General features: G+C 40.7%; 1 protein-coding gene across 1 annotated transcript; it reads left to right on the top strand.

Moving 5' to 3' along the window:
• Nucleotides 1–5: 5 nt before the first annotated feature.
• Nucleotides 6–27462, top strand: emc1 (ER membrane protein complex subunit 1). The gene is made up of 22 exons (XM_055659230.1): nucleotides 6–172; nucleotides 1571–1698; nucleotides 1814–1879; nucleotides 2410–2503; nucleotides 3953–4081; nucleotides 5324–5450; nucleotides 6055–6198; nucleotides 7283–7450; nucleotides 8689–8760; nucleotides 9540–9638; nucleotides 10075–10171; nucleotides 10494–10610; nucleotides 13307–13506; nucleotides 15016–15165; nucleotides 17342–17503; nucleotides 18204–18323; nucleotides 18998–19135; nucleotides 20584–20757; nucleotides 21486–21696; nucleotides 23125–23209; nucleotides 24858–24987; nucleotides 25887–27462. The coding sequence occupies exons 1-22, from the start codon at nucleotides 21–23 to the stop codon at nucleotides 26064–26066; spliced, it is 2943 nt and encodes a 980-aa protein (XP_055515205.1). The 5' UTR covers nucleotides 6–20; the 3' UTR covers nucleotides 26067–27462.
• The last annotated feature ends 528 nt before the right edge of the window (nucleotides 27463–27990 follow it).

Genomic DNA, 27990 nt, shown 5'->3' with positions numbered 1-27990 from the left:
GAGGTCCCGGGCTCCCGTGCATGCCGGGACACTGGAGGTCCCGGGCTCCCGTGCATGCCGGGATACTGGAGGACCGAGCAGTGATGGTGGTTTTCTGTAGCGTTTGGTTCCTTCTCTCTCTCTTCGAGTTTTCAGCGGCGATTTATGAAGATCAGGTCGGGAAGTTCGACTGGTGAGTCGCTGAGAGGAGACACTCGCCGCTCCGGGGCTGGCGGGGAGGCAGGGAGTTGGCAGTAATCGGGAGGCGAGGCTGCGAGTGGCCGGTGCGGCGGGAGCCGGTGCTGTGGGAACCCGGTCAGGGCGGCTCTGCTGGTCCGCACCGATTAACTGGAAGTCAACACCAACTCAGCCTCGACACAAGTCCGCAATAAAGGCTTGAAACGTTTCAGAGAGTCGAATGCGCGGTGACACGGATTCCATTGTACAATTTTGTAATACACTAAAGTGCTGGAAGAACTCAGCGGTCCGGACAGCATCTGTGGAGGAAATTGACAGTCGACAGGTCGCTTCAGTCTGAAGGAGGTTCCCGCTGACGAAGCATCCCCTTCTCATGTGTCTACGTGCCTGTTAAACTGCTGCAAGTAAGAATGTCATTGAAGGTAGATACAAATGCTGGAGTAACTCAACGCGACAGGAAGCACGCCTGGAGAGAAGGAATGGGTGATGTTCGGGTCATGAAACGTCGCCCATTTCTCCTCTTCATAGATGCTGTCTGTCGCGCTGAATTACTCCGGCATTTTGTGTCCGTCTTCGGTGTAAACCAGCATCTGCAGTTCCATCCTGCACATTAAGAATGTCATTGTTCCGTTGTCGGTACAAATGACAATTAAACTGACTCTTGACTGTGGAGCGAAGTAGCTCCATGAAGTGAGCATGGATGGACAGGCGACGGGACCGACTTTCAATCTGAAGAAGGATCCTGTCGCCAATGCATTCCCTCCCCAGATGCTGCCGTACTCGCTGAGTTTCTCCAGCGCTTTGAGGTTTACTCAATATTCCACCATCTGCAGTTCCTTATGTCTCCTGTGCACAATTTTGAACGGTCTTTTGGAACAGAGAGATGAGAAAGTAGGCAAGGAATCACGAGTGTTTAATTGCCATACGTACTGACGACAGACCAGTGACATTCTTTCTGGCAACAGCTTAACATGCCTGTAAATACAATACATATATATAACATACCCTGTATAACAAACAAAAACGTATTAAATTAATAACCTGTACAGTAGATGCTACCTGACAGATCTTACAGCACTTTGTGTTTTGCTCAAGGAGCTATAGTTCCCAGTGAAAATGCAATAGCTTAGTGTTTTACTTACACAGTGTGTCGTGATGGCCTGAAATGTATAGCCTTCCAGATTGGTGCGAGAGGCATAGCAATTTTTGATTAGGAGTTAGAAAATTTAGAAATAGTATGAAAAGGATTGCTCTTCCAAAGACCAATACTGGCACAATGGGGCAAATGGCATATTGACTTAATGTCTACGTTCCTATTATTACTTTATGAAGTCCCTGAGCAGTACTTTATCACCATTAAATTTCTGTATTGTTTCTGTTTTAATTCTTTAAGGAGACGTCAATATGTTGGGAAACCCCGGTTTGCATATTTTGATACACCTACGCAGAGCTCAAAGAAGCTTGTGGTTGTAACAGAGAAAAATGTGATCGCTTCTTTCAACTTGAGGACTGGGGAGATCCGTGAGTTTGATTTGGAGCCGATATTGCAATCATTAACTTGATTGTCAGCCATCTTTTCTTCTAGATTGTAAACTGTCACCTTTTCCAGCCTTGTTTTTAAATTTTTGTTTTGCAGTCTGGCGTCAGGTGGATAAAGAAGGTCCCGAGGGGGATGTGGATCTATTGTTATTTTATGGGCAGGGTGAGTGAACATCATCCATTTTTTTTTTCCTCTAAGCATTTGTCAAGTCCCAATGAGGCTTCACTGGTTCCAGTTTCAGACAATCTATACTTATTTTGTGAGATTATTTCATTCTGTTGTAAAATCACCGATTTATTCCGCAATCTGATTACCAGATTGAAATACTTCCATGGAATGTAATTTTGGTGGAGTTCAATCTTGACATTTCCAGAGTACTGAATTTTAATTTTGTGGGATTAACCCTAGATGCTATCATATGATGCTATTGATAACTGGATTGTGGAAGATAGCACAGTGGGAAATGAAACACAAAATGGCAGAAGGAATAATTTGAAAATTATTTAAACTACATTGTCAGGGTTACATGGAACCGTATAGCACATGAAAAGGCCCTTTGATCCACAATGTCTGTGCCGAACATACAATGGATTCATTTGTTTGCTGGATTATGTTAACTAATTTAAACCTTAATTTAAATATTTAAGAAAGGTTTTAAAGAATTCTGAGCAAGTTCTTGCACTTTTTCACAGATGCATTGGCCGTGTCAGGAGGAGGGCGAATGTTACGCTCATGGGATACGAACATTGGCGGTTTGAACTGGGAATTTCTGCTGGAAGCTGGCAGGTGAGAACATCATGTCTCGATAGGATTGATAGCCAATGATATTATGGAGAATTATGGAAATAAAATCTCTGGGGTGATTCACCTGAAGCAATTAATTTGCATTTTTGAGTTTTTAACATGCAGCACAGAATAATATATCAGGAATAGGCCCTTTTGGTGTATGATGTCTGTGTCAAACTTGACACCTGCTCGGACTAATCCCTTCTCCTTGCACATGATCCACATTCCTCCATTCCCTGCGTCTATTTAAAAGCCTTTTCAATACCACTACATTATATGGTTTCATCATCACCTCTGGCTCGCGTCCCAGATATCCACCGACCGGGGTGCGTAAAAACAAAATTGCCCCGTGCATCTCCATTAAACTTACTCCCTATCCCCTCGAGTATCTGACATTTCCACCCTGGGAAAAAGGCTCTGACTATATCGCTCAGAATTTAATGAACATTTGTGAGGTCTCCCCTTAGCTTCTCGTGGTTCAGAGAAAACAATCCAAGTTTGTCCAACCACACCTTGTAGCTAATTCTGTCTACTCAAGGCAGCATCCTGATAAACCTTTTTTGCACCATCTCCAAAGCCTCCGCATTCGCCCGTAATGGGACAATTAGAACTGCACACAGTACTCCAAATGCAGTCTAATCGAATTACTGTCAAGCTGCAACATGACTTCCTGACTTTTATACTTTATGCCTCGTACCGTTGCCACTTTATCTGCTTGTGTTGCTATTTTCAGTGAGCTGTGCACGTGGAACCCTCTGTACAACATTTCTGTTAAAGGTTGTCACTAGCATTTGCACCTTGTGGGATTATGGTAATTTAGTGTGTGGCGTGTTCCTGGAAAGTGGTAATGTCATGTTAAGAAGAATAAACAATGAGTTTCCAAGTTTCTTCTGTAAAATTGGGGAAGAGCAAATCATGCAACGATGCCCCTTGAAAATAGTCTGCTCATCACCCATGCAGGCAAATGGTCACCTGAACTAATAATACATACTGAGTCAATATGTTTTGTATTAGAGGAATATTAATTTTTCCCAATATTAACCATTAATTATTTTTGGACTTTGAAGGTGTAAAATAAAAATCGGGATTGTTCTGTTGGCCTTCTGAGCAACAATGGCAATGACGATGAAGGAAGTGTTTATTATTAGAAACAGATTGAGTGAATGACATGCTAAGGTGCAATTCATGACCTTCTGAGGACATTTCAAAGTCCTCTTGATTCAAAACATAATAGAAACACAATGACAACATAAAACTATTTTTTTGAAAATAATTAAGAAAAACCTAAGAACTAGTTGCTTCTAATTGATCTGTGGTTGAAATCTGATATTTCTGTTTATCCTTTATTGCATGTGGTTTTAATCTTAAGATACTTGGTTGTTTTGTTGAAGAAGGTTTGAGGGCATGGTCATTGCAACTTGTCTGATTTAATCAAAAATATTGTTTCAGTTTTCACACTGGTTCCCTCATTGGCTCTGAGGAAGGAGTCAGATTCATTGCCATTGTGAAGAAAACATTCATTTCTCTCCATTATCTCTCAAATGGACATCAAAAATGGATTGAAACTCTACCAGAGAGGTATGGGGATTACATATAGAATTCTTTGTGATTTTCTGATTGTGTGTTTTACAATTGATGTTAATAGGGATGGGATAATACGTGGGAGCTCATGGAGTGAAGTTTATTATTGAAAAGAAGTTGAGTGAATGCAATGATCAGTTTTTGATTTCTACCCTGATTTTTGAAAATGAAGACTTGCATTTATATAGGACCTTTTGTGTCTCTCTGAGGATATTTCAAAGTAATTCCCATCTTTCCTGGTTAGGTGAAGTATTTTTGAGGTATTGAAAGAGGGCTCCCAATCCAAAACATTGTCTGTCCATTTCCTCCATGGATGCTATCTGACTGGCTGAGTTAATCCAGCACTGCAGTTCCCTGTGTCTCTATTTTCGAAATGTTTTCACTTCTGTAATGTGGGAATTTATTGAAAGTTCCTACTGCAGCAACAATATGTTGGTGATCAAAAATATTAATTGAATGAAAGAGATTAGCCAAAACTAAAGGAATAATTCCATTGTTCTTTTTTAAAATTATGTCCATTTGAGAAAGCAAAGTGTGGTCTTGATTTAATGCACCATCTGAAATCTCCAGTCGTATAGCACTTCTCCAGGATTGTGCTGAGTGCGAGTCTAAATCTTTGTGCCAAAAGTCTCTGAAGCTGCAAATATACATTGAACCCGAAACATTGCCTATCCATGTTCTCCAGAGATGCTGCTTAACTGTTGGGTTACTTCAGCATCTTGTGTTCTGTATGTGGAACCTTCTGACTTGGAAGTGAGAATGAGCCCCAGCTGACTATGAGATGAGTTGCAGTTAAAGATCTGTCTGCAGATATTCCAAGTGACATGTCTCACGGAGTCTACACTCTCTAATCTCGTGGTTTATTTCAAGTCAGTGATGTAAATTGCTTTATTTTAGTGCTTCTGCTCCAGTTTTTCTGTTTTGTTTGTTATCCCTTGAATCTGAGCTCCTTGGTAAGTGTAGCCACAGTCTATACAGGAGGGAGGCATGTGTAAATGCTTCAATGCTCACAGGCAATGTTCAACATGATAGCTGCCGTGCTCATTCCAAGCATCTACACTTGCAAGCATTAAACGATTATGATGATTTATAGTTATGTAGTAACTGCATCTTGCATTAAAATTGGGTGTATAGTTGAAGATAGGAGGATCATTTAGTTATTTAATTGTGCGGTGAAGGACAGTGGGACACCACGGTCCCTTTGTGTGAGTTTACCAGTATCTCTACTTTACCCCTCAGCGATGTGGTCCATTATGAGCTGCTTTACTCGGACGGAGGTGCTACTGTGTACGTGGCGGGCATGGCCGTGGACTCTCGTCTTGCTGTAATTCAGTACGACATTAACGATGGAAGGATCATTCAGCAGGTGTGAGCAGGTTTGGAAATCAGAGTTCAGTGTAATAGAATGTGATCATTTGTTTTGAATTGAAGAAAACTGGTGAGGATGAAAAGGGTATGGTCTGAACAAACATAAATGTAATGGCGCAGGTTGAGCGAATGCTGATTATGCTTTCTGTAGTACTAACACGAGTTAATCCAAGATCTGTGATTCACTTCTAATTGAACCTGGTGTTTGCTAGGACATTAAATATAATTATTTGTGCACTATCCTTCTCACCCCTCAGTCTATTTGTCTCCATGAGGGGAAAGCAAACACTAATAATAATTGTATTGTTCCATTGTTGGTGCATATGACATTTAAACTCTTGATTCAGTCACTGATTAAGGCAACAATACAATTTATTAAACCAGTTATCAATCACCTCTTTTTTTATGGGTTTTGTCCAGTTTTAATTACCCTGGTGCAGGGTTTAATGGATGTCGAGGGTATGGGTGCTGCATTGTATTTGGGACATTACTTAACATCAGATACTTGTGTGCATCAAATTTGGAGATTATGATTGACCTTTCCAAATAAACCACGAATGGTGTTTGCTTTCTGTTGACAAATTTGCGTTTTCTCTTGTCAGCTGAATATATTAACTCCTTGGATTCGACATTTGCGTCACCTTTGTGGAATCGTTGGGGCTGGAAACCTGGTGTGCACAGACTCTGATTCACTCTGGATCTTGCCTTTGCAATCTGAACAAGAGCCGGTGCAGGTTGATATACAGGTGAGCACTCATTATTCCTCATGTGCCAGAAGGAGATATAAAGTACTTTAATAATCATTCAGAAATTCCCTAATCACTACTACCTCCTTGAGTACAGCAAGTATTGGTTATCTTTTTAATTATAATCCCTTGGATATATTTTACACCCTTTCATGTTTGTGATTGTTTTTGAAGATGGGCATTTTAACATCGACCTTTTATTGATGTTGCTAGGAACTTGAAGGTGATTCATGGTAATGTAGAACAGACTTGTTTGTGGGCAAGTCTACTCTAAATCTGAAGAAGGCTCCCGAGCCAAAATGTCAGCTGTCCATTCACGTTGGCGCAGCAGTAGAGTTGCTGCCTTGCAGCAAAATGCAATGCCAGAGACCCAGGTTCGATCCCAACTACAAGTGCTGTCTGTATGGAGTTTCCCTGTGATCTATGTGGGGTTTTCTCTTGAGACCTTCGGTTTCCTCCCACACTCCAAAGACGTACAGGTTTGTAGGTTAATTGGCTTGATAAAATGTAAAAATTGTCCAGTATGAAATTGTCCAGTGTTGAGTGATGCTCTGCCTAGAGCTTTTCAGCGTACTACATCCAGATCCAGATCCATTTCCTCCACAGAAGACGTAGCAATGTTTTTCTGTATCGGTGCAGGTTAGTTATGTGAAGTTCAGCTACTTTGCCTTATTATAGGTGGCGCCTGTGTTATGGGGAGAGGGTGTGTTGTGTTCCTTGCAAAAAACGTCAATATTGTAATATTCCGTAAACATTAAACTGTCATTGATGCATGCGTCAAGATATGCAAATTGAAAATTTAAAATTGTGTTTATTCATTTACTTTTTCTCAACTAAAATTCTGTAAGGGCAAATTATATTCTATATGTCAAAGTTTTCAGGAGTGATTTGTAAGGGTGAACTTCTGAACCCGAAGAGCTATAATGCGGGGATCGCCTGTATTTATTTTGCTGCAGAAGATGCTAATGATTGCAGGATAAATCTTTTAAATATAATTAATGCCGGTATAAGGTTGCAAAAAGATGACTGAGTTTTGCTCTGAATTGATCTTTGCTTATTCTTTTTCCTCCTACCCTTCCTGTAGTCTCTGGAGCTGGAACTAGATGAGGAGTTTGAGGAAAGGATTATAACAACACAGTCGTCACCACTGGTGGCATCAGCTGCTCAATTCATCCTTCAGTTGTCGGACACCCACTATGCATTATTACAGCTGCATGATGGCACAGTCAGCCTGCTACGTGACTTTACACAGGTGAGAATGATCAAATAATACGTCTACATATATATGACCAAATGATGCCTCTACTGTAACCCCCAGTGCTTGGAAATTATTATTGAGTGGGATCTATTTTGCATCTAATTTTTTGGGGGGTCATTCTTTTGAATGTGAAGCACTACCCTGGATAGGAAATGTGGTTATTAGCTTGGACTTGGCTCATTGTAGATGGTTTCTATCTTAGTTGTTCAGCTGCCCGTATCTACCAGGGCGAGGTGTTTATCTTTGTTGGATCATTCAAGGTTTAAATATTTCACTGCAAATGGAACCCATTCCATGAAACTTGAAGTATCCATTTGAGGATTTTGCAGGTGAAAATTCAATAGTGTGAATATTACCTGAATTTACTTTAATATACATGAGTGTTTTATTCAGAGACACTGACATTTATTACTTTACTCTGGTTTCCCCTTTGAAAACGCTTGTGATGGTTCTTTATGAATAATTTTTGACCTGACGGTGACATTGCTTCCGTAATTGCTGGTTGGGAAGGGGTTCCAGTAATGACATTGGCAACAGCAATGCATTTCTGTCAGGATGATACACACCTTGCAGGCGATGATGTCGCACTGCTGCTCAAAGTGGTGGGTGATGTCAAAGTGATTTTGGGGAAATGCTACAACACGGCTTTAGAGCGTGTCCAGCATTGATGCCGCTGGTGATTGGAGGGCTAGGGGAGTGTGTATCGGAAACGTCAAGTTGTCTGGCCTTTGTCACTTCTGAATAATATATTGATGTTATGAACGTTGTGTCTGCCTCCATTGAATGGGGTGGTTGAGTATTCCATCATTATCCTGATGAGTTACACAGATGTTGTAGAGCCTTTTTGGAAGGTAAACCACTTGTTGCTACTTTTACAGCCGTGATGTGATGTAAATTGTTGATCTTTGATAACTGAGAGTTTTGTGGTGTGATTTTGTCATGGGTTGGGTATTTGGGCACAAGTGTCTTTAGACTTATTCATATGATCTTGCGTTGTTTCCCACTTTTTGGATCAAAATGGAATGTTATTAAGGTTCTTTCAAAGTCTGACATGGGATCTCAACCCGAAACGTCACCTATTCCGTTTCTCCAGGGATGCTGTCTGACACGCTGAGTTCAGAATCAGAATCACACTTTATTCGCCAAGTATGTTTTGCAACATACGAGGAATTGCAATAGTTACTCCAGCTATTTGTGTCTATCTTCAAGCATAATTGTGTTCCTTATTGCAGGTTGTGCTCGTATCCTTTGCTACAACTGGTGACAAGATGGTGGCAGCTGTCATGACATCTAGGAACAAAACAGTAAGGAACTCTTTCAACCAAAAGCAAAACTAACACTTTTAATACTTTGCATGTAACCTGTCCCGCAGTTGCCCTGGAAGTATTTGCTGGGACAGTCTAGTGGAAGTTTGCTCTCCATTGTAACAATGCTACTCTACATTTTCCAGTTAAGCATCCCTGAAAAAGCATTGTTCTGCCCTGATAACCAATCTGGAAAGTATTATTACAAGATCAACCAGGCAAACTGTCCTAAAGAACACAGAATTAAAGAAGATGCTAAATCACGACAGATTAGCAGAGTAAAATAGTGTGGCTATACGTTCCAGGAACTAAATGTAACAAAAGGGCTCAAGTTCTCGAGAAATTATGTTAAACTGTGCCCTACTTGCCTTCTTATCGGGACTTTTAAAAAACCACCCCACCCCATGTTATTCAATGGGCAGAATATCTTCCTTGTGGCGTTGTCAATATTTATCCCTCAATTCACATTGAACTGTTTGGAGAACTGAGTAGTATTACAGATAATATCAATTTCTTTATTGTATATCATAATGTACATTATCTTATATTATACAAAGATGATATCTACATCATTATTATTGAAAATAATGATATTGATATCTTTGTATCAATATAAGGAATACAGTTAACTCACTTTCTCTTCTTCCCTCCCTGTATAATCAAACAGACTACCATGGGACGGTGATCATTCATGTCATGGGTTTGATACTGGAGGCATTTTTGGTCTGGTGATAAACGGAAACGTTGTATTTTGGACTGAGCTTTCTTTTGTTTCACAGGCTTTAAGTATTAATCTGTACTCTGCAGATTATGGCAGGCGATTGTTAGACACGGCCATGAACTTTAACTTGGATCCAAATAGTGGGCAACCAGAACAGGTAAGTGTGTGACTGGCCTGATTGCAGGCTGGGGAACTTGTTGGGAGATGGGGGTGGGTGACAGGGTGACCTTAGGAAGCAAGCAGCTCTGCGTTAGAATTTGGTTGCTGGCTTTGTGTTTTGTGAATTCCGGGCAAAGTGGATGATTTACTGAAATGATGCATGGGGGGAAATCGTGGAATTATGACGGCTTTGCAACATATCCCTGAAATTATCACTTGGGGAACCTAGTTAGTTTGTGCATTTTGTAGAACAACATAGGAAGACGCACAGGCTGCAGCTACAGATATGTAATTGCAGAACTGTTGAGATCTATGGTGTTCTTGCATACATATAATAGGATCAATGGGAACATTCCTGTTTCAATGATGTATATCTGCAGTGAATCTTTGCTTCTTCTTGAGTGGAATCTCACATGATCCTCTTTTGCTCTCAGCTCTATATTCAGGCTTTCCTGAAGAAAGATGATTCTGTTGGGTATCGTGCTCTGGTGCAGACCTTTGATCATGCGTTAATCTTCATCCAACAACCAGGTGTGTCAAATGGTCGAGGAAAGGAGGGGGCTGATGAATAAATACAGTGCCCTCCATAATGTTTTGGACAAAGACCCATCATTTATTTATTTGCCTCTGTACTCCACAATTTGAAATTTGTAATAGAAAAAAAATCACATGTGGTTAAATTGCAAAGTGTCAGATTTTAACAAAGGCCGTTTTTATACATTTTGGTTTCACCATGTAGCAATTACAGCAGTGTTTATACACGGTCACCCCATTTTAGGGCACTATATATACACTATACTGTCTACATCCTTCTCAAAACCAAATTACCATTTCTCATCCACTATTTTCACAGGTCGAATTATTTGGACCCGAGATGAGGCATTAGCAGAAGTTGTTACCATGGAGATGGTGGATTTGCCTCTAACAGGAACACAGGCTGAGCTGGAGGGTGAATTTGGAAAGAAAGCAGGTACTGTGGAATGCTCAGCAACTCAACTGCTACTAACTTCCTAAGGAGAGAGTAAGGAACACTTAAATCATACATACATTTGATTAAGATTGAAGAGAAAATCTGGTTCCTCCATTTTGAAGAGCCGATGAATTGTTATTGACTTTAGTTAATACTCACCTCCTGGCTGACAGTGTTCATCTACAGTTTAGTAACTAATAATATTAGATACTTTCCTTAACGCATTAGAAGGAGAATAGTATGTGACAGGTGGTCAGGATCCTGTGAACTATGCATCCACTAATCACTGTGAACACTAATGTGCACCGTGAGGATTTATGAAGCTGGAGTATGACATGGTGTGCAGCTGTGTTAGAAAGCTGGGCTGTTTCCAGAGTGTTGTCAGCTTTGCCTGCTGCTTTGTGCCAATCGGAAGTGAATGTGTAGTTAATGTGGGACTGGATTGGCAAATCACAAGCTAAAATACGACAGTGGGAAGTGCGAGGAGTTTAACAAATCTGGTCATTTCTGGAACTGCTCCAGAAATGGGTGAAAGCTGCTGGAGGGTGGGCAACGAATTCTGAACTGCAAGAGCGGATTTTATAACTTTGGCACTTGATTGTCATCAGTGATGTTGATTTTAATTTAATTAGCATTTTTCATATTGCAAAAATCGGTAACGTTTTTCATAGGAGTCAAATGAGAAGGTGCTGCTTATTTACTGCACCAGTGCATATTGCATAACACTAGCACTCTAAATTTATCAACAAGACGCGTTCCCTTTGGAACCATTGGTGCACCATGGTTAAAAATCTCTGATACAGCCATTGCAGAATAAAGCCTAGAATTGAGCTGTTCAAAAGTTTCATCATAATGTATTCACATCCTTCACATTAAGTTTATTTGTAATTGTGATGCAAACATTGGGATGGGAATACTACTCGTGGTTTACGCTGCTTGTTCAACACATGACTGAAATGCTGCTTTCTTTATTAATGCTGCTGTGGAGCCAGCTGCGCAAGGTAACATGTTTCATGCATAGTTTTGTTGTTCTGTCTTTTATTGGAAGGTGCAAACCTATTTTTGCATGTCCATTAAGGGGGGAGATTTCTTTTGGTTTCACATATGCTCGAGGACTGAACTGATCTGCAAGATCCCTCTTCCGTAAACGGTGAAATTCAAGGATTTGCATCTCTGGTATTTAACCTGCCCGAGAGAATGCAACTAACTAGCAGAATAAAGGTGGGAGAACCCGTGTTTAGTTTATTAATGTCACATGTACTGAGGTACAGTGAAAAGCTTTTGTTTGTGTGCCATCCAGTGAAACAAAAGACTATGTGATTACAGTCAAGCCGTCTCCGTGCACAAATTAAAGGTACATTTTGTGTAAATCTGATTTTAAAATAGTTCAAAAGTCTCCAATAAGGTAGACGGGTGGTCAGGATCCCACTCCAGCTGATCAGAGGACCATTCAGTCAGTTGCCTTATAACAGCTAGGAAGAAACTGTCCCTCAATCTGGAGGTATGAGTTTTCAAACTGCCTCATGGGAGAGGGGTGAAGAGGGAATGACCAGGGTGAGAGTATTCCTTGATTATGCTGGCAGCCTTGCCGAGGCAGCGTGAAGTGTAGATGAAGTAAATGGAAGAGCGATTGCTTTGCGTGATGGTCTGGGCGACATCCACAGCTCTCGGTCTTGTGGTCTTGAATGGAGCTGTTTGCAAACCAGGCTGTGATGCATGGATATTTGGAGTTTTTGGAAAGCTTTTTACTTAGATCCCGCACAATCAATTAGTGTGCAAAATGTGCAAACAGGCTAGGTGGCAAGGATAGGTGGATAAGTATGAAATTATCCACTATGCTGGCAAAAAACAGTTTATCTGGACCACAATGATTAGAAAAGGGAGAGATGTAATGAGACTAGAGTGTCCTTTTGAACTGGACACTGAAGACATGTAGATGCAGCAGGTTGTTAAGAAGGAAACTAGTGTGATGGACTTCATGATGAGAAGATGTGGGTACAGGAACAGGGATATCCTACTGTTAATTGTATGTGGCCTTGGTGAGACTGCTCCTTGTATGTCCCTCTTTGAGGACAGATTTTCACGCTTAAACCATTCTGAAACAGCATGACTGTGAAGAGAGATTGGGTTGATTAGTCTTGTATTTGCTCCAATGTACGAGAATGGGAGGGGACTTGTAGAATTCAAATATTAACTGGACAGACCAGATGCAGGACTGAGGTGTCTTCGACCAGGCATCATAGTCCAAGGGAAAAGGGTGGACAGAAATGAGGAAAATTGTCTTACCCAGAGAGTTGTGAACCTGCGAATCAATTAATATATTCAAGAAGGAGTTGGATATGGTTCTTGGGGCTAAAGGGATTGGGGGATTAGAGGCGAGAATGCAGAAAATAGTGTGTTGAAATTGGATGATCAGCTCTGATCATGCTGAATATGGGGACACAAGGAACTGCAAATGCTGGTTTGTGGGAACTGGCTTGAAGGGCTGAATCTATTTGATTACAATGTCAAAAAATGCATACAGGAATCTATTGAACATCAGGGAGAGAGGTCCACACAAATGTACAGATTGAATCTAAATGCCCAAAACTGCTAAGAGGTTAGTCACAGATAGAAAACCAATGTTCCTGCACTTTGTGTATATGAAACAGTTTTCTGTTCTCGTACCATTTCTGATTGTGTATCTATTCTGACAGATGGTCCGATGGGAATGTTTATGAAGCGGCTGTCCTCGCAGCTGATTCTGCTACAAGCATGGAGCTACCACCTCCTCAAAATGTTTTACAATGCACGCAAACCTCGTAATCATTCCAAGAATGAAATAACGATCGAAAACCTGGCCCGGGATGAGTTTAACCTGCAGAAGATGATGGTGATGGTAACAGCATGTGGAAAGGTAAACGATTCATAGCAAGTTGTCTTCTGCTTGGCCGGGTTTCTGCATAAGCTGGTGACCTGCAGCCCCTCATTGAGTTGGTTAAAAATAGTGCTTAAAATAGTGAAAGTTGGCTCGTGGACCACCTGCTGTACCGTGCATCCGTAGATCACGAGGAGAACACATACCGAGTGTTAAATCCATGCAACATTCCTGGTGCTTTTATTAAATTTTGTTTCAATTGTACAGTAGAAAATGATATTTGCAGAATTCTGCATCTTGGCACAAAATTACTTAAAATTAGTGTAATGCACCAAAGTAATCTATTTCATTCACCTGTTCTTGAGCTGTATTTGATCGTTTGTCCGTTCACTTTGAAAAACTGATCAAGAAGGAACTGCAGATGCTGGAGAATCGAAGGTAGACAAAATTGCTAGAGAAACTCAGCGGGTGCGGCAGCATCTATTGAGCGAAGGAAATAGGTAATGTTTCGGGCCGAAACGTTGCCTATTTCCTTCGTTCCATAGATGCTGCCGCACCCGCTGAGTTTCTCCAGCAATTTTGTCTACCTTTGCAAAAACTGATCTGATTTTGCCCTTCATTTATTCTATTCCGGATTATTTTATATGTGCTGATTTTGTATCTTTTGTTTAGGCGTGGAGACCAGAACAGAACAGTCTCATAATAGTTAAAACCATTCTTACCACAATTTGTCAGGTGTGGTGACACCGGGACTAGTATGTCACTGTCTTATTTTCTCATTGATTACCCAGTGCCACCTTTGATGATAAATCACGCCATTAGCTGGTATTACTTTAACCTGGAGATGAGGCAAGGTTGGCAACCGGTAGGTATATTTTTCGGTTGCCAAAGAAGGTCCAGTGAGAGCGCCATCAGTTCAAAACACACTGCAAGAATATATAAAGTGCGCGAGAAAGGACAGAAGATCTATTAATAGATGAGAGTTTTAAATTGTTTTGATAATTTCTTGCACTTTTCATTATCAAGGCGTATAACAATATCAGCTCTCCTTTTATTCCTCATTCTGGTATATCAAGTGCCTGTTAATAGAAGAAATGCTTTGATTTAAGTTTTTGACACCAGTGGTTGGCTTTGGAAATGGATTCATTTAATTCACAAGTCCAAGCTGATCATTGATCACCCATTAACATTATTTCAAAGTGATCCCAGTTTCGAGTCCACCCTAGATTCCTGCACACTCGGGGCAATTAACAGCGACCTATCAACCCACATGTCTTTGGGATGTTGGGAGGAAACCTGAACATCCAAATGAACCTTTGTGGTCACAGGTGGAATGTGCAAATTCTACTCGGACAACACCCAAGGTTAGGATCGAACCTGGGTCACTGGTGCTATGAGAAAACAGCTCTACCAACTGCGACTATGTGCTGCCCATAGTATTTATGGGCAGTATAAATGTTTCCAGACATTTAGATGTTGTCTTCATTGTCATTTTACATGCTGAATTGAATGGGTTTTTTCTGACATCCTTTTAAAAAAAAATTTCAGCTCTTTGGAATTGACAGCAGCACGGGAACCATTTTGTGGAAGCAATATTTAGAGAATGTGAAACCAGGCTCCTCTTTCAAACTGGCAGTGCAGCGAACGACAGCTCATTTCCCTCACCCACCACAATGCACCCTAATCATTAAGGACAAGGTGAGAATATAAGCTGTGTCCTCCAACATTAGTGGAGCATTTTCACTGAGTAAGTTTTAATCATTATTCAAGTTCAATGGTTTCATGTCTTGTGTGCCCACTTTGCAGTGTCTCAGTTTAGGCAATGAGAGTGTTTACAGAATTTATTATTTGACTTGGTACGGGATTTTGCTCTTTGAGGGGAAATACTCTGCCATGGGTGGTGGTAGAGGCAGACATGATTGGGGCATTTAGCAGGCTTTTAAAGAAGCACATGGATATGTGGGGAATGGATAGATGTGGATCATATGGAGGGAGAGTAGATTAGTTTAATTTGGCATCATGTTGTGTACTGACAGTGTAGGCTGAAGGGCCTGTTCCTGCGCTGTGCTGTTCTATGTTCTGTATTCTAGGATCTTTGACCAACTGTGTCTATGCCGGCTATCATGCCTATCTATCCTAATTCTGCTTGCCTGCATTAATTGCATACCCCTCTATGCCTTGGTCATTCATAGAGTTATACAGTGATACAGTGGAAACGGGCCCTTCGGCCCAACTTGCCCACACCCAGCTACATTAGTCTCACCTGCCTGCACGTTTGGTCCATATCCTTCCAGCCCTGTCTTATCCATGTACCTGTCTAACTGATTCTTAAATGTTGGGATAGTCCCTGCCTCAACTACCGCCTCTGGCAGCTTGTTCCATACACCAACCACCCTTTGTGTGAAAAAATCACCCCTCAGATTCCTATTAAATTTTTTCCGCTTCACCTTAAACCTATGTCCTCTGGTCCTCGATTCACCTACGCAGGGCAAGAGACTCTGTGCATCTAAGCAAGGGACTCTGAATCAATATTCAAATAGCCATCCAAATGTTGGAGATGTAGGATAGATGGATCTAGCATAGTTTTTTTTTGGAAGAGTGGTTGCAAGATTTGACAAGGATTTGAGGAGAGTTCCGAGAAAATCTAAAATGTCAGCAAATGAAAGAAATGTTATGTGATAAGTAATTTGGTTGGTTTAAAATGCCGTTGATGGGCCTACTGGGTAAAAGAGCTAAAATACAGTCCAAAATGTCATGCAGAGCCAGGAAAACCTGGCCTGTTGGACTAAAGAAAAAGTAAATTGGCAAAGGGAGCTGAAGTGAAAGGGATGGCACCAAATCTTGTGGCATCAAGGCACATTTATTGTCACGTGTGCAAGTACGTTGAGGCAAAGGAGGCAAAGGTATAATTAAAATCTTGCCTGTGGCAGTATCACAGGCACATGGAGTCAGTCAACACATGAAAACATTCATTATACATTGTTCTTTAGCTCCTTCATCTTTGGAAGAGAGGATGGAGAAGGCAGAGGAGGATGTGTTGTGGTGAAGAAGTGTATTCTTTGTTCTCTGAAGAGTGATTAGTTTTGGAAATGGGCCCATGAATACCTTGGGGTTCAGCCAGATCTGAAAGTGGAAGGTTAAGTTCATTGTCCGTGGGTGATGTTCACATCTAGATCCTTGGTCCAGAGGAAACGTGAAGTGAAGGATATGCAGGGGGTTGAAAGAGGAGGAAAAAATGAACGCAGATGGTAAAAACAATATAATAGCTCAGAAAATATGTAAAGTATTATGGGCCAATGGCTAGATAAGTTTGAATTTAAACATATGGTAGTAAGCCTCTGAAATATTTTTGTCTGAAACATCTACTCAAAGAAGTGGTTTGGGAGAAGGAAGGGGAATATGGGTGTAATGTGGAAATGATCACAACTTTGATTAGTACGGGTGTCAGGGGTTTGGGGGATAAGGCAGGAGAATGGGGTTGAGAGAGAGAAATAGATCAGCCATGATTGCATGGCAGAATGGGCTGAATGGCCTCATTCTGCTCCTATCACTTATGAACTGCTTTGTCAGTAATGGTTACAAGGATAGTATGGGTTTATATTTGGCAGAAACAAGGAAATGACTGAATCTGATAACCCCTTCACCTTGTCGAAATGTTCAGACTGCTTTGCAGACAGCCAGTAATACTTGTGTAAAATGTGGCGTAAATAGCCACTTTTGCATTTGTCTAAATTACGTTCCTGAACCAGTCACTACTATTTACGCTGTTCTTAATTTTGTTCACAGGATTTTATTTAAAACATTACATATTCCGTATTAAGATTGATTCAAATGTTATCCCTTTTCCCATTTTCTTTTCCCACTCTTTAATCAGGAAACCGGACTGAGCTCTCTTCATGTCTTCAATCCAATCTTCGGAAAACGGAGTCAAATCAATCCACCAGTTTTGACCCGCCCTATTCTTCAGTCTTTGCTGCTTCCAATTGTTGACCAAGATTATGCTAAAGTTCTGCTCCTAATTGATGATGAGCATAAGGTAATGTCAAATCTCATGATTCCATAATGGGTCCATTGGTGTGATATATTGTCTCTAATTAATTCGTGCTGATGGTGATGTATTTGGCTATGTCAAATTATAGGTCGAACTGATCTTATTAGGCAGCCATTTAACAAAATAATTGTTGTTGACCAAGCCGAGTGGCACAACAGTCACAGGACTTTGAAGACCAAAAAGCAAAATGCAAATTCTGTAAATTGGAAACAAAAACTTAAAATGCTCAAACTCCACATCTGTAGAAAGAGAAACGGAGTTACTGTATGAGGTCAATGACTTTGCCAGTTATCTGAACGAGGGAAAATAGCTTAATTTGACATTGCAGGGAGGATGGGAGAACAATGAATGCATGTGCTCAGGATTGCAGTGATGATAAACAGTTGCTTGGTAGAAACCAAAAACAGAATGGGTGGCTGCTTTAATTGGGTCCATTGACAAGCTGTCACTTAATTTCTCCATCTCACTCCTCCTTTGATCTGTTTGTCATTGCCCCACCCCCCGCAGTTTTCCACCGAGATTGAATATAAACTTGAGAAACAATGTCTCATCCTCCATGTTGGAAAGTCACAGGATTCTGGACTCCTTCACTGTGATATGTCTATTCCAGCTGAACACTGATGTTGTTTCATTTTACAATGGTCAAAGATGTCAAGGGTGGTTTCTCTGCTTTATCTCTTGGCAGGTAACGGTCTTTCCCTCCAGCAGAAATATCCTGCAACAACTGCAGAACTCGGCCCCTATCGTTTTTTTCTACTTGGTGGACCCTGTTTTGGGAAAGTTGAATGGATACAGTCTGCACAAGGTAGTGTGGTCAGTTTTAAATCTGTGAGTAAATAACTTGAAGTGTATTTAATAGCTTCCTCTTAAGCATACTGCTCTCTGGGATCCAGGGCAATGGATACACAACTGGATGTCACACTTTTCACCTTGTTGTAAGCGTGTATGTAAACATGTTAATGCAGTAGATAATACACAGGAAATAAACAATAACATCTAATATAGTTTAAAAATTCATTGCTGGGATGTGAGAAACCACTTGGCATAACTGGGACGCTCACTTGGCTGCTTCGGGGAATGTTTAAGAGAACCAATTTGGTGTGAGATTGGAGTTCTGCATATTGCAGACCTCGTAAGGTAGAGCTTTTACCTTTCCCGAAGGACATGTGTGAATCAGGTGTGTTTTGTGCAACAGGTAATGGCAGCTTCATGGTCAGTTTTCACGTTCATTAGTTATAGGAGCAGAATTAGGCCATTCGGCCCATCAAGTTTACTCTGCCATTCAATCGTGGCTGATCTATCTTTCCCTCTCAACCCCATTCTCCTGCTTTCTCCCCAGAACCCCTGACACCCGTTTTACTTGCACCTTTTTATTTCTGTCTGATTAGTTCTGTCCAAATGAACTCTGATGGACTGTTCTATTTTCTACCAGTGAGCAGTTTTATTATTATTATTGAATCTGTCTCCTCCCTTTTGCAGGATCTTAGCACGGAAGAAATTTGGGAAGTGGTGATTCCAACAGACACACAAAAAATAGTGATTGTGAAGGGAAAGCGGTCGAGTGAGCACGTGCACTCACAAGGCCGGGTTATGGGAGATCGGAGTGTCCTCTATAAGGTACGGTGTCGGGAAATGGAGCGAGGAGGGGAGGGAAGTTTTGAGACGACTGCTGGGTGAAGGGAACAAACAGCAGCTGGAGCTAGGTGGTGGGGCGGGAAGGTGGAGACAGGCTGCAAGGTGATGGGTGGAACCAAATGGGGGCATGCTTGGGAAGTGGAGACAGAGGGATAAATATCCCAAGTGTATAGGTGTGTGGGTCATAGGTAAGTGCAACAGGTGACAGATGGTAACAAATGGGGGTGAAGGAGGATGGAAAAGGGAAGGGTGAACGGATATGAACTAGTAGAAATGGGAGAAGAATACTGGGTGTGTGCATAAAATAAAAAAAATCCATTGGATTGTAGACCAACTGGAATATCATGCGTCCCTGCTTTCAATTTCCCTCCTATTGTTTTAGGCGTGTTAATGTTGTTTAGAATCTATATGAATTTAAAAGTACGTCTGTCTTAATGTGAACAGAGAGCAGATCTTGAATATGCCAAATGCCTCTGGCACACCTTTGTCCATAGCATTTGTGGAATAATGCACAATAGATTTTTTGGACAATTCTGTCCAAGTCCTCTCTCTATTTCTGTTAGAATAGAGAATGCTGGGCAAAATAAAATTCTGGGATCATTCCGAACTGTACTCTGGCATCACTAAAGAGCAAAGCCTCAGAGTAAGAATAGACCTGCAGTGTTTATTGTTAAGTAAAAAACCAATGCACAATATTGAATGAACAAAATGGGCAAGGATGTTTAAACAGTGGCAATGCGTTTAAACAGTTGCTGCTGTCAGCACTGAATGATTCTACAGATTAATGAAAATAAATTTCATTTCTTTGTACAATTGATCAATCAAACATGGTACATGTCGCGCTTACTGTTAGACTCCAATTAACCGCAACAGGACCATCGTTTGTGTTACTTATTCCTTGGTCACCCCTTCCTATCCCTCTTAATGTGTTGACCAATCACTGATGAGAATGACTTTGTTACCTTTGAGATTACTTCAAGAAGATTCTGTAGTTTTGTATTTTGTAGTTTTTATTCGTTTAATTTACTGATTCATTTCCCAGTTTACCTAGAGTGAATGCACAAAATCTTTTTTTTCCCAGCAATTGGGGAATCGGGAACTGGAAGACATAGGTTGAAGGTGTTAGTGGAAAGATTTCATAGGAATCTGAAGGGCAACTTTTTTTAGCTCTGAGTGTGGTGGGTGTATGGAACAAGCTGCGAGATTAAGTGATTGAAGCAGGTACAATAACAGTATTTAGAGGACATTTGGAATGATACATGGATAGGAATCCTTTTGAGGGACTGTTGGCTAAACACAGGCCAATGGGACTAACTTCAATGGCATGGTTGAGTTGGACTGAAGGGCCTGTTGCCATGCTGTATGAATCTATGACTATCAAATTGCCAGATTATCTTCTGAATCCCTGACTTCTGAATCTTGCTTTCCAGTATTTGAATCCAAATTTGTTGGTGGTGGTGACTGAGAGCACAGATACACACCATGAGCGCACCTTCATTTGCATCTACCTTATCGATGGAGTGACTGGTCGAATTACTCACGAGTCTGTGCAGCGGAAAGCAAGGGGACCCGTTAATATTGTGCATTCGGAGAACTGGGTGGTGGTAAGAATGGAGACTAATAACTTAGGGACTTAGTGATGTCTTTACATTTTCCGCAACACGACTGGCTTGGCCACTCAAATCTTGTGTATAAATGTTTTGTTTAATTGTTCTTTCATCGTTCCTCCTCTTCGATGATCCCTGTAGTCCCCCCCCCCCCCCCCCCCCCCCCCGACTGTGTATGTGCGTGAAACATGCGGCAGATACATTAAATATCCCTGTATATTGTCATGCAAGCTGGCTATGGTACGTGTCACAGTTAAGATCTATCCAGCCGAGCACGTTTCCAACAAAAATATCTGGATAGTGATTAAAAATGGACAAAAAAACTGAACGAGGAATCTGAATCTGGAATTTAAACACGTATCATTTTACTTATTGATTCTGGATACAAGTTCAGCAATTTCAAATAATTTGAATGTTTTGGCAATTCAATACCACACTTAGTGTAATAATTTCCACATCTGTGTGTGTGGGTGTGTGAGCTGCATGGAAATCTCAGCCGTGAGTGTGATTGTCCACCATTAGTGGCCACAGGACTTTTTTTTGGAATGATTGCTACCGTATGTTGGGTGCTCCCCCTCCATCTCTAATGTCCGAGTGTTCAGTTGCTGACTTGTTCTAATGTTCCTTTGTTGCAGTTTAGTCTAATTAGTTTCTTGACACTGCCTGGATTGTGTTTACGATGTATGACTTATTCCTAACTCCGCTGTCTGCTGTTCCTTTGCAAGTACAAGTACTGGAACACAAAATCCCGAAGGAATGAGATTACTGTTCTGGAGCTTTTCGAGGGAACAGAGCAATACAACAGCACAGCATTCAGCTCAATGGACCGTCCTCTCTCTCCCATCATCTTTCAGCAGTCCTATATATTTCCATCAGCTATCAGTCTGGTGGAATCCACAATCACAGAGAAAGGGATCACCAGCCGCCACCTGCTGAGTAAGTAGAAGACCTTCCTGGGGCATGTAATGGAGAGTGCATAACAGATGATGGATGGGGTTATTCTGTTCTGAGCTGACAGGACATACCTTAAGACAGGCCCAGTTACCAAGCTCTCCGATTATGTTCGATGTCTGCTTTCCCCGCCCCCCTTCTCTGGATCAAGCATTCCTGAGGCTAACTTTTTTTTTGAATGATTGATAGTTTATTTTACCGTCACGTGTACAGAGGTACAGTGAAAAGCTTTTTTGCTAAATTATACAGCATGCAAACTGTCCCCACCGAAACCACACTATCCATTGATCATCCTTGTTCTATGTTGTCCCACTCCTTGCACACTGTGGGCAGTTTTTACAGAGGGCAATTAATCTACAAGCTCGCATTTTTGGGATGTGGTAGGAAAATGGAGCACCCAGAAGAAATTCACGCGGTCACTGAGAGACCCAACCACAATCAGGCTATTAAACAGTAAAACCGCCAAGCAAACTGAACTACATAGAGTTGAGGGTTATTGTTTTTGTCTTTGCACTATTTTTGGTTGTTTGCTTTTTATATACTGAACTTTTTTTGTTTATTATGGTGTTTACAGAGTACTAAGTTTACATATCTGTTGTGCTGCTGCAAGTAAGAATTTCATTGTTCCGTTTTTGGGACAAATAACAATAAAGCACGCTTGACTCTTGAACTTGCAAACTCCACACAGACAACACCCGAGGTCTGCATGGAACCTAGGTCTCTGGTGCTGAGAAGCAGCAGCTTTATCAGCTGCACCACTGTGGTTGGTTGCATGATTATTGACTTGTTAAGTGCTGGCTTTGAATTCCTGAAACACACCTTAAGTTACCTATGGTTTGTTTGCCACAGTTATAATATTGTGATGCCAAGACCATGGAGTGGGTATAGAAATGATATGGTCGGGTGGATCTCAATGTTGATGGATGTTTATTTCGGGGAGAGATAGGAAACTGACGGATGTGTAGAGGAGTTTACATTTATGGAAGGTTTGATAAAGTAAATGGGCTAATCCAATTGCATTGGGCATTAGTAGATTTTTGAAGGAAACCAGAAGGGAGTTTAGATTTATTTTCTTTATATTGGATGCCAGAAAGTTAAACTTAAAACATTAAATCATTCAAATTTCAAGCACACAGAAGCAGAATACTGCAACACAGGACAGGTCCTTTGGCCCACAATGTCCGCACGGAACATGATGCCGAGATGTGTGGATATCTATTTGAGAGGGGAAATGTTAAAAGCATTGTTGCAAAAGGTTAAATGTTTCAATCCAGCATCAGCATGATGGGCTGAATGAGCCTCATTATAATCGGAATCTATAATTCCATGTTGCCAGTAAAGGGTGCACTGGATTGACTGGTTGGTATTCTGCAATTGATCTTTGATTCTAATGGGTAGTTTTCTGTCTGGCAGTTGCATTGCACTCTGGAGGGATTCTTTCCTTACCTAAAGCCTTTCTGGATCCTCGTCGCCCGGAAGTTCCGTCTGAGCAAAGCCGGTGAGTTAATACATTCCCATGGAGATACAAGCAACTGCAGATGCTGGAATCTTGAGTAAAACACCAAAGTGCTCGAGCAACTCTAGGTTGGGCAGCATCTGTGGAGGGAATGGACAGGCAATGTTTTGAGTAGGGACCCTTCTTCAAAGCACAGATGCTGCGTGACTCACTAAGTTCATCCAGCCTTTTGTGATTTGCTTAAAATTCCCGCATCTGCAGTTCCTTGTGTCCCCAACATTCTCCCATGTTATAGTAACTTATCTATAGGACTAATATTAAACGTGATTCATCTGTTGTTGTAAATCTGGTGGGCAAATGTGGAATACAATCCAGTTAATCCACTTGGCTTTGCATATAGAACACAAGGAATGGCAGATGCTGGAATTTTGAGCAAATAGCACAAAGTGTTGGAGTAACTTCGAGGCCAGGTAACATCTATGGAGAACATGGCTCGGTGATGTTTTAGGTCGGGTTCCTTCTTCAGACTTTGCATTTACTCATTTATATAATTGAGAGAATGACTGGACAGTTGAAAGTGTTGAGTTGATCAGTGAGATCTAGCATGACTTTGTGAAGATAGGTCATGTGAGGTGACTCCTTTTGAAGATTTGAAGGAGTAGCAGGGAGACTATCAATGCCTGTTGTTTTTTCTGCACCTCAAAAAAAAAATTGCACAAAGTCTTCATAAAAGTATGATAAAGTTGAAGCTCAGTGGTGAAGACAATCTATTGATATGGCTGGGTAATTGAATGGCAGGAGGATTATTAGCAGAATGTTACCAGTGGGATCCCACACAGGATCCATGTTACAGTGTCAACTTTTCACCATGTTTAAGACATTAGTTCACATCCAGATTTATCAATGACATTGTGGTGGCAAAACCAATTTAGAAAGATAATAGATCAAGTAAGTGGCAAAACTCGCAAATGTGAGGTCATTCTCTTTGTAAGTGGAAAGGAAAGATAGGTTTACATTGTACATGGTAAATTGATAAAACCGAAGTCTGAAGAAATTAAGAGGTCTGTGTGCATCGATCATAAGATAGGTCGAGAAAATAATCGAAAAGGTAATGGAATATCGGCCTTCTGTCTCGAGGATAGGAGATAGAACTTGCTTCAGCTATAAATGTGCTGGTTAGACATGTAGAATCACGTTTAAAAGGGATATGATGGTCTTGCACCATTTATCTGATGTGCGTAAAGCAATTGCAAAAATCAGGAATTTAGGAGGTATAGATTTGAACAATGGCTTCGGCATATTAAGCAGCACTTCGGCTAGTTAAAAATAAATTATGTTTGCAGATTCCAATCTATGAATAGTGAGGCATGAAATAACTCAATCTAGGAATAGTGAGGTACTGAAATAATAGAATTGTGTCCAGGAGCGAAATTGAGAGACATGTTTAAACAAATGAAATTGACACAAATAATGCCCTTTACCGAAAGCAGAAATTGATTTTGATTGAATATTGATATTAATTACATTTTTAGCAAAAGGAATTAAACTCACAGATCAGGCATGATCTCACTAAATGGTGTCAAAGGGATACTCCTATTCCTGCGCTCCTGTTTTTAACCTGTCATGGTGCTTTGTAACTCCAGAATTTGACGTCAGTTTCTTTTATAACCCTTATTATTTTCTCTTTCAGAGAGGAGAATTTAATTCCTTATTCTCCAGAACTACCAATCCGACCAGAATGGTACATCAACTACAATCAGTCTCTTTCCAGAGTACGGGGGATATACACAGCTCCATCTGGTCTGGAGTCCACTTGCCTTGTGAGTGTCCAGCAACCTCTTTTGCCGATGACAGTCAAGTCTTTTGTGCCAGATTCTTAAGGCTCAACTTGGCGGTTCTGTCTGAGACCACAGCAGGGGAATGTGGTCAAATTCCACAATACCTAGTTAAATTCTCCATTTTGTAACATGATGTGTAACTATGATTCATTTGAAATGTCTACTAATGTATCATCACTTGTCTCACTGTTGAGATTTTGCTTTCACCTTGGCCACCACCAACTTTGTAGGTTTATTAAGGAAGCTCACTTGAACACATTTAACAAATCCTCCCTGGCCGAGCCCTTCCCACTGTGGCTGACCGATTTGGAAGCACTTGGCATAAAAATCAACTTTATGTTAAATACTTTGTCTTCGGACAAAAGGTCCTGATCCGAAACGTCACCCATCCTTTTTCTCCAGAGATGTTGCCTGACCCTCAGAGTTACTCCAGCACTTTGCTCTACCTTCGGTATATACCAGCACCTGCAGTTCCTTTCTACACACAATGCCATGTTTTTATATATATATCTGTTTATTTTTATTGCTTGGATGAAATCGCTTGGCCCCATTTAATGTCAGTAATTTTAATGGTTTAGACTTCATTCCTGGTCCCATAAATGTTAAATCACTTGGCTAAGTCTAGATTTTTGCAGCTCTGGCTAGTTACAGTAAATAATTCTCTACTTCAACTAATGATGTTATACCCACCATTGGTGGAAGTCTTCAAACACGCAGCTGGACACTGCTTTCCCTTTTCCAGGCGTGATCAAGGCCTTGGAAGAAATGCGGGTAGATGGTGCAGCCTTTCCCTTCATGCTCAGAGCTTAACCAGAGTATTGCTGCAGTCGGAAATCACTGGCATCCTAGTTCTAACAGTGAGCATGCTTTGTCTATTTCAGGTGGTTGTTTATGGATTGGACATCTTCCAGACCCGTGTTTATCCATCCAAGCAATTTGATGTTCTGAAGGATGATTATGATTACGTGCTTATCAGCAGCGTTCTCCTTGGACTGGTTTTTACAACCATGATCACAAAGCGCCTTGCGCAGGTGAAGCTCCTGAACCGAGCCTGGCGATAGATGTCATCAGCTTGGAAGAGAATAGTTGTCTCCTCGTCGAGTGGAGCTGAAGATGGGTGCAACCTTAACAGGGACCCCCACGCTCTTGCACCCATGTACATACTATGTATATTTTTCGTAACACGTTCTCAATAAGAATCAGACTGATGGACACTTTCATGAGCAGATTTTAACAAAAGTTGGTTTCATCGTTGTAAAAATTAATTTGTTTCTATTGATCAGAAGTTTTTCTTTGGGATAAATGATGTTTATGTTCCTGCAAAATGGCTCGGAGATAGAAAGGGAACTTTTGAAAGTAATGTATACAATTAATGACAGGTGAATCTGAATGTTTCCTGGTGCTCTGCTTTAAATCTTTAGCCCATGCTGCATTTTTAGATCTGGTTGATACTTTATTTGTAAATGGATGTTGCCTCTAGCTCAGGTTCCCTATAAAAATGAATGCTGGATATTCGCATCTTTGTTAGTCTTTGGACAGAAAACGTCAGTCTTTTTGTCTTGCATTCTGACGATATCCCTTTGGTCTAATTTTTCTATCTGAGGCAGGACATGGACTGTTTCAGAGAGGTGGATTTTCCATGTGGAAGCCCTGCCACTAGGTGATGCTGGTGCTTTTTGTCCCCTTGCACTGTGAGGTTGGATCGTGGTAGGAAAGTTTACAACACCCTCTCTCCCCTTATTATCTGCAGCCCGAATGTACTGAATTTGGACAATAAACTACTGACTTGCATCCTTTAGTGACACAGTGATGTTACCTCTTGCCTGAGTGGGGAAAAAAAGAAAACTTTTTAACATTGCATGTTGATAATATTCGTGAGGTGACTGATGCAGGACTGCTGATTTTTTTTTTCTGAGAGAGAATTTGAAAACATAACTGTTAATTTTTTTTTAATTGTATTGTGAAGTTGGTGTGTGAGGGAGTTTTGAATTGTGGGAGTGCTCCCCACACCACAAATGTGTGAACAGAAAAAAATCGTGAACATTTTGAAATTTGAAGGTATACAAAAGGAATTGAAGACCTTAGCTGTTTTGGATGTTTAATATTTGACTCCTGAACATCCGATCGTGACAGGCATTTAGAGTCAACTTAAAGTGTGCAATGGATGCGTGAATGAACAGAATTAATGTGTGAATATCTGATATTCTAACTATTTGCCCATGTTTCATCATTGTTTTGCAGGAAAGGGATGGTTTGAATGATAGTTATAACCTTTTACTAGTTAGTTTGGTGTTTTATTCTCTCCCTTGCCTAAAATTCAAGTTCAGCCACATCAAAAATGTTGAGACTTAAACACACCTTAAAATTAATGCATTGAAATTTTGTTAAATAAAAATTTATTTATGTTTGAGTTATAGTTTTTGAAACCAATTAATAAAATGTTACTGTGACATTAAACTTTGTTTCCTTCAGCTTCAGTCATACATAATGTTATGTTTGATTTGGGAATTAATTAGGGCTCCGGCCTGAAACGTCCAGATGGGTCGCAACCCAAAATGTCGCTTATGCATGTTCTGCAGAGATGCTGCCTGACCCGCTGATTTACTTCAGTACTTTGTGTGATCTTTGTTAAACTCACAGTAGTGTTATTTTCCAAATTGTTGGCTGATGATCAGTATTTGTGCAGTTTGTTTCCTTCGCTCCATAGATGCTGCCCCACCCGCTGAGTTTCTTCAGTATTGTACAGTCATCACTGGGTTATAGAGGTGCTTTTGATCTTTACTCTGAATTTAGGTCCCATAATATGTTGCTATCCTAACATTTAATACTAGGGCTCAGTTATGCTGCAGTGAACTCTCACTTTTAATTGATATTTTAAATGAAATATGCATTTTATAAACCAAATAATAAGTTTAACACATCCGTGAAACAACAAGGTCTCACAAATAATAATGAAATAAATAACAGTTTTAGGGATGTTGATTA

Source organism: Leucoraja erinacea, chromosome 30 (assembly GCF_028641065.1).
Source record: "Leucoraja erinacea ecotype New England chromosome 30, Leri_hhj_1, whole genome shotgun sequence".
Lineage (NCBI taxonomy): Eukaryota > Metazoa > Chordata > Chondrichthyes > Rajiformes > Rajidae > Leucoraja > Leucoraja erinaceus.
Note: the sequence above shows the minus strand (reverse complement) of the source record. Positions and strands in the feature narration are given on the sequence as shown.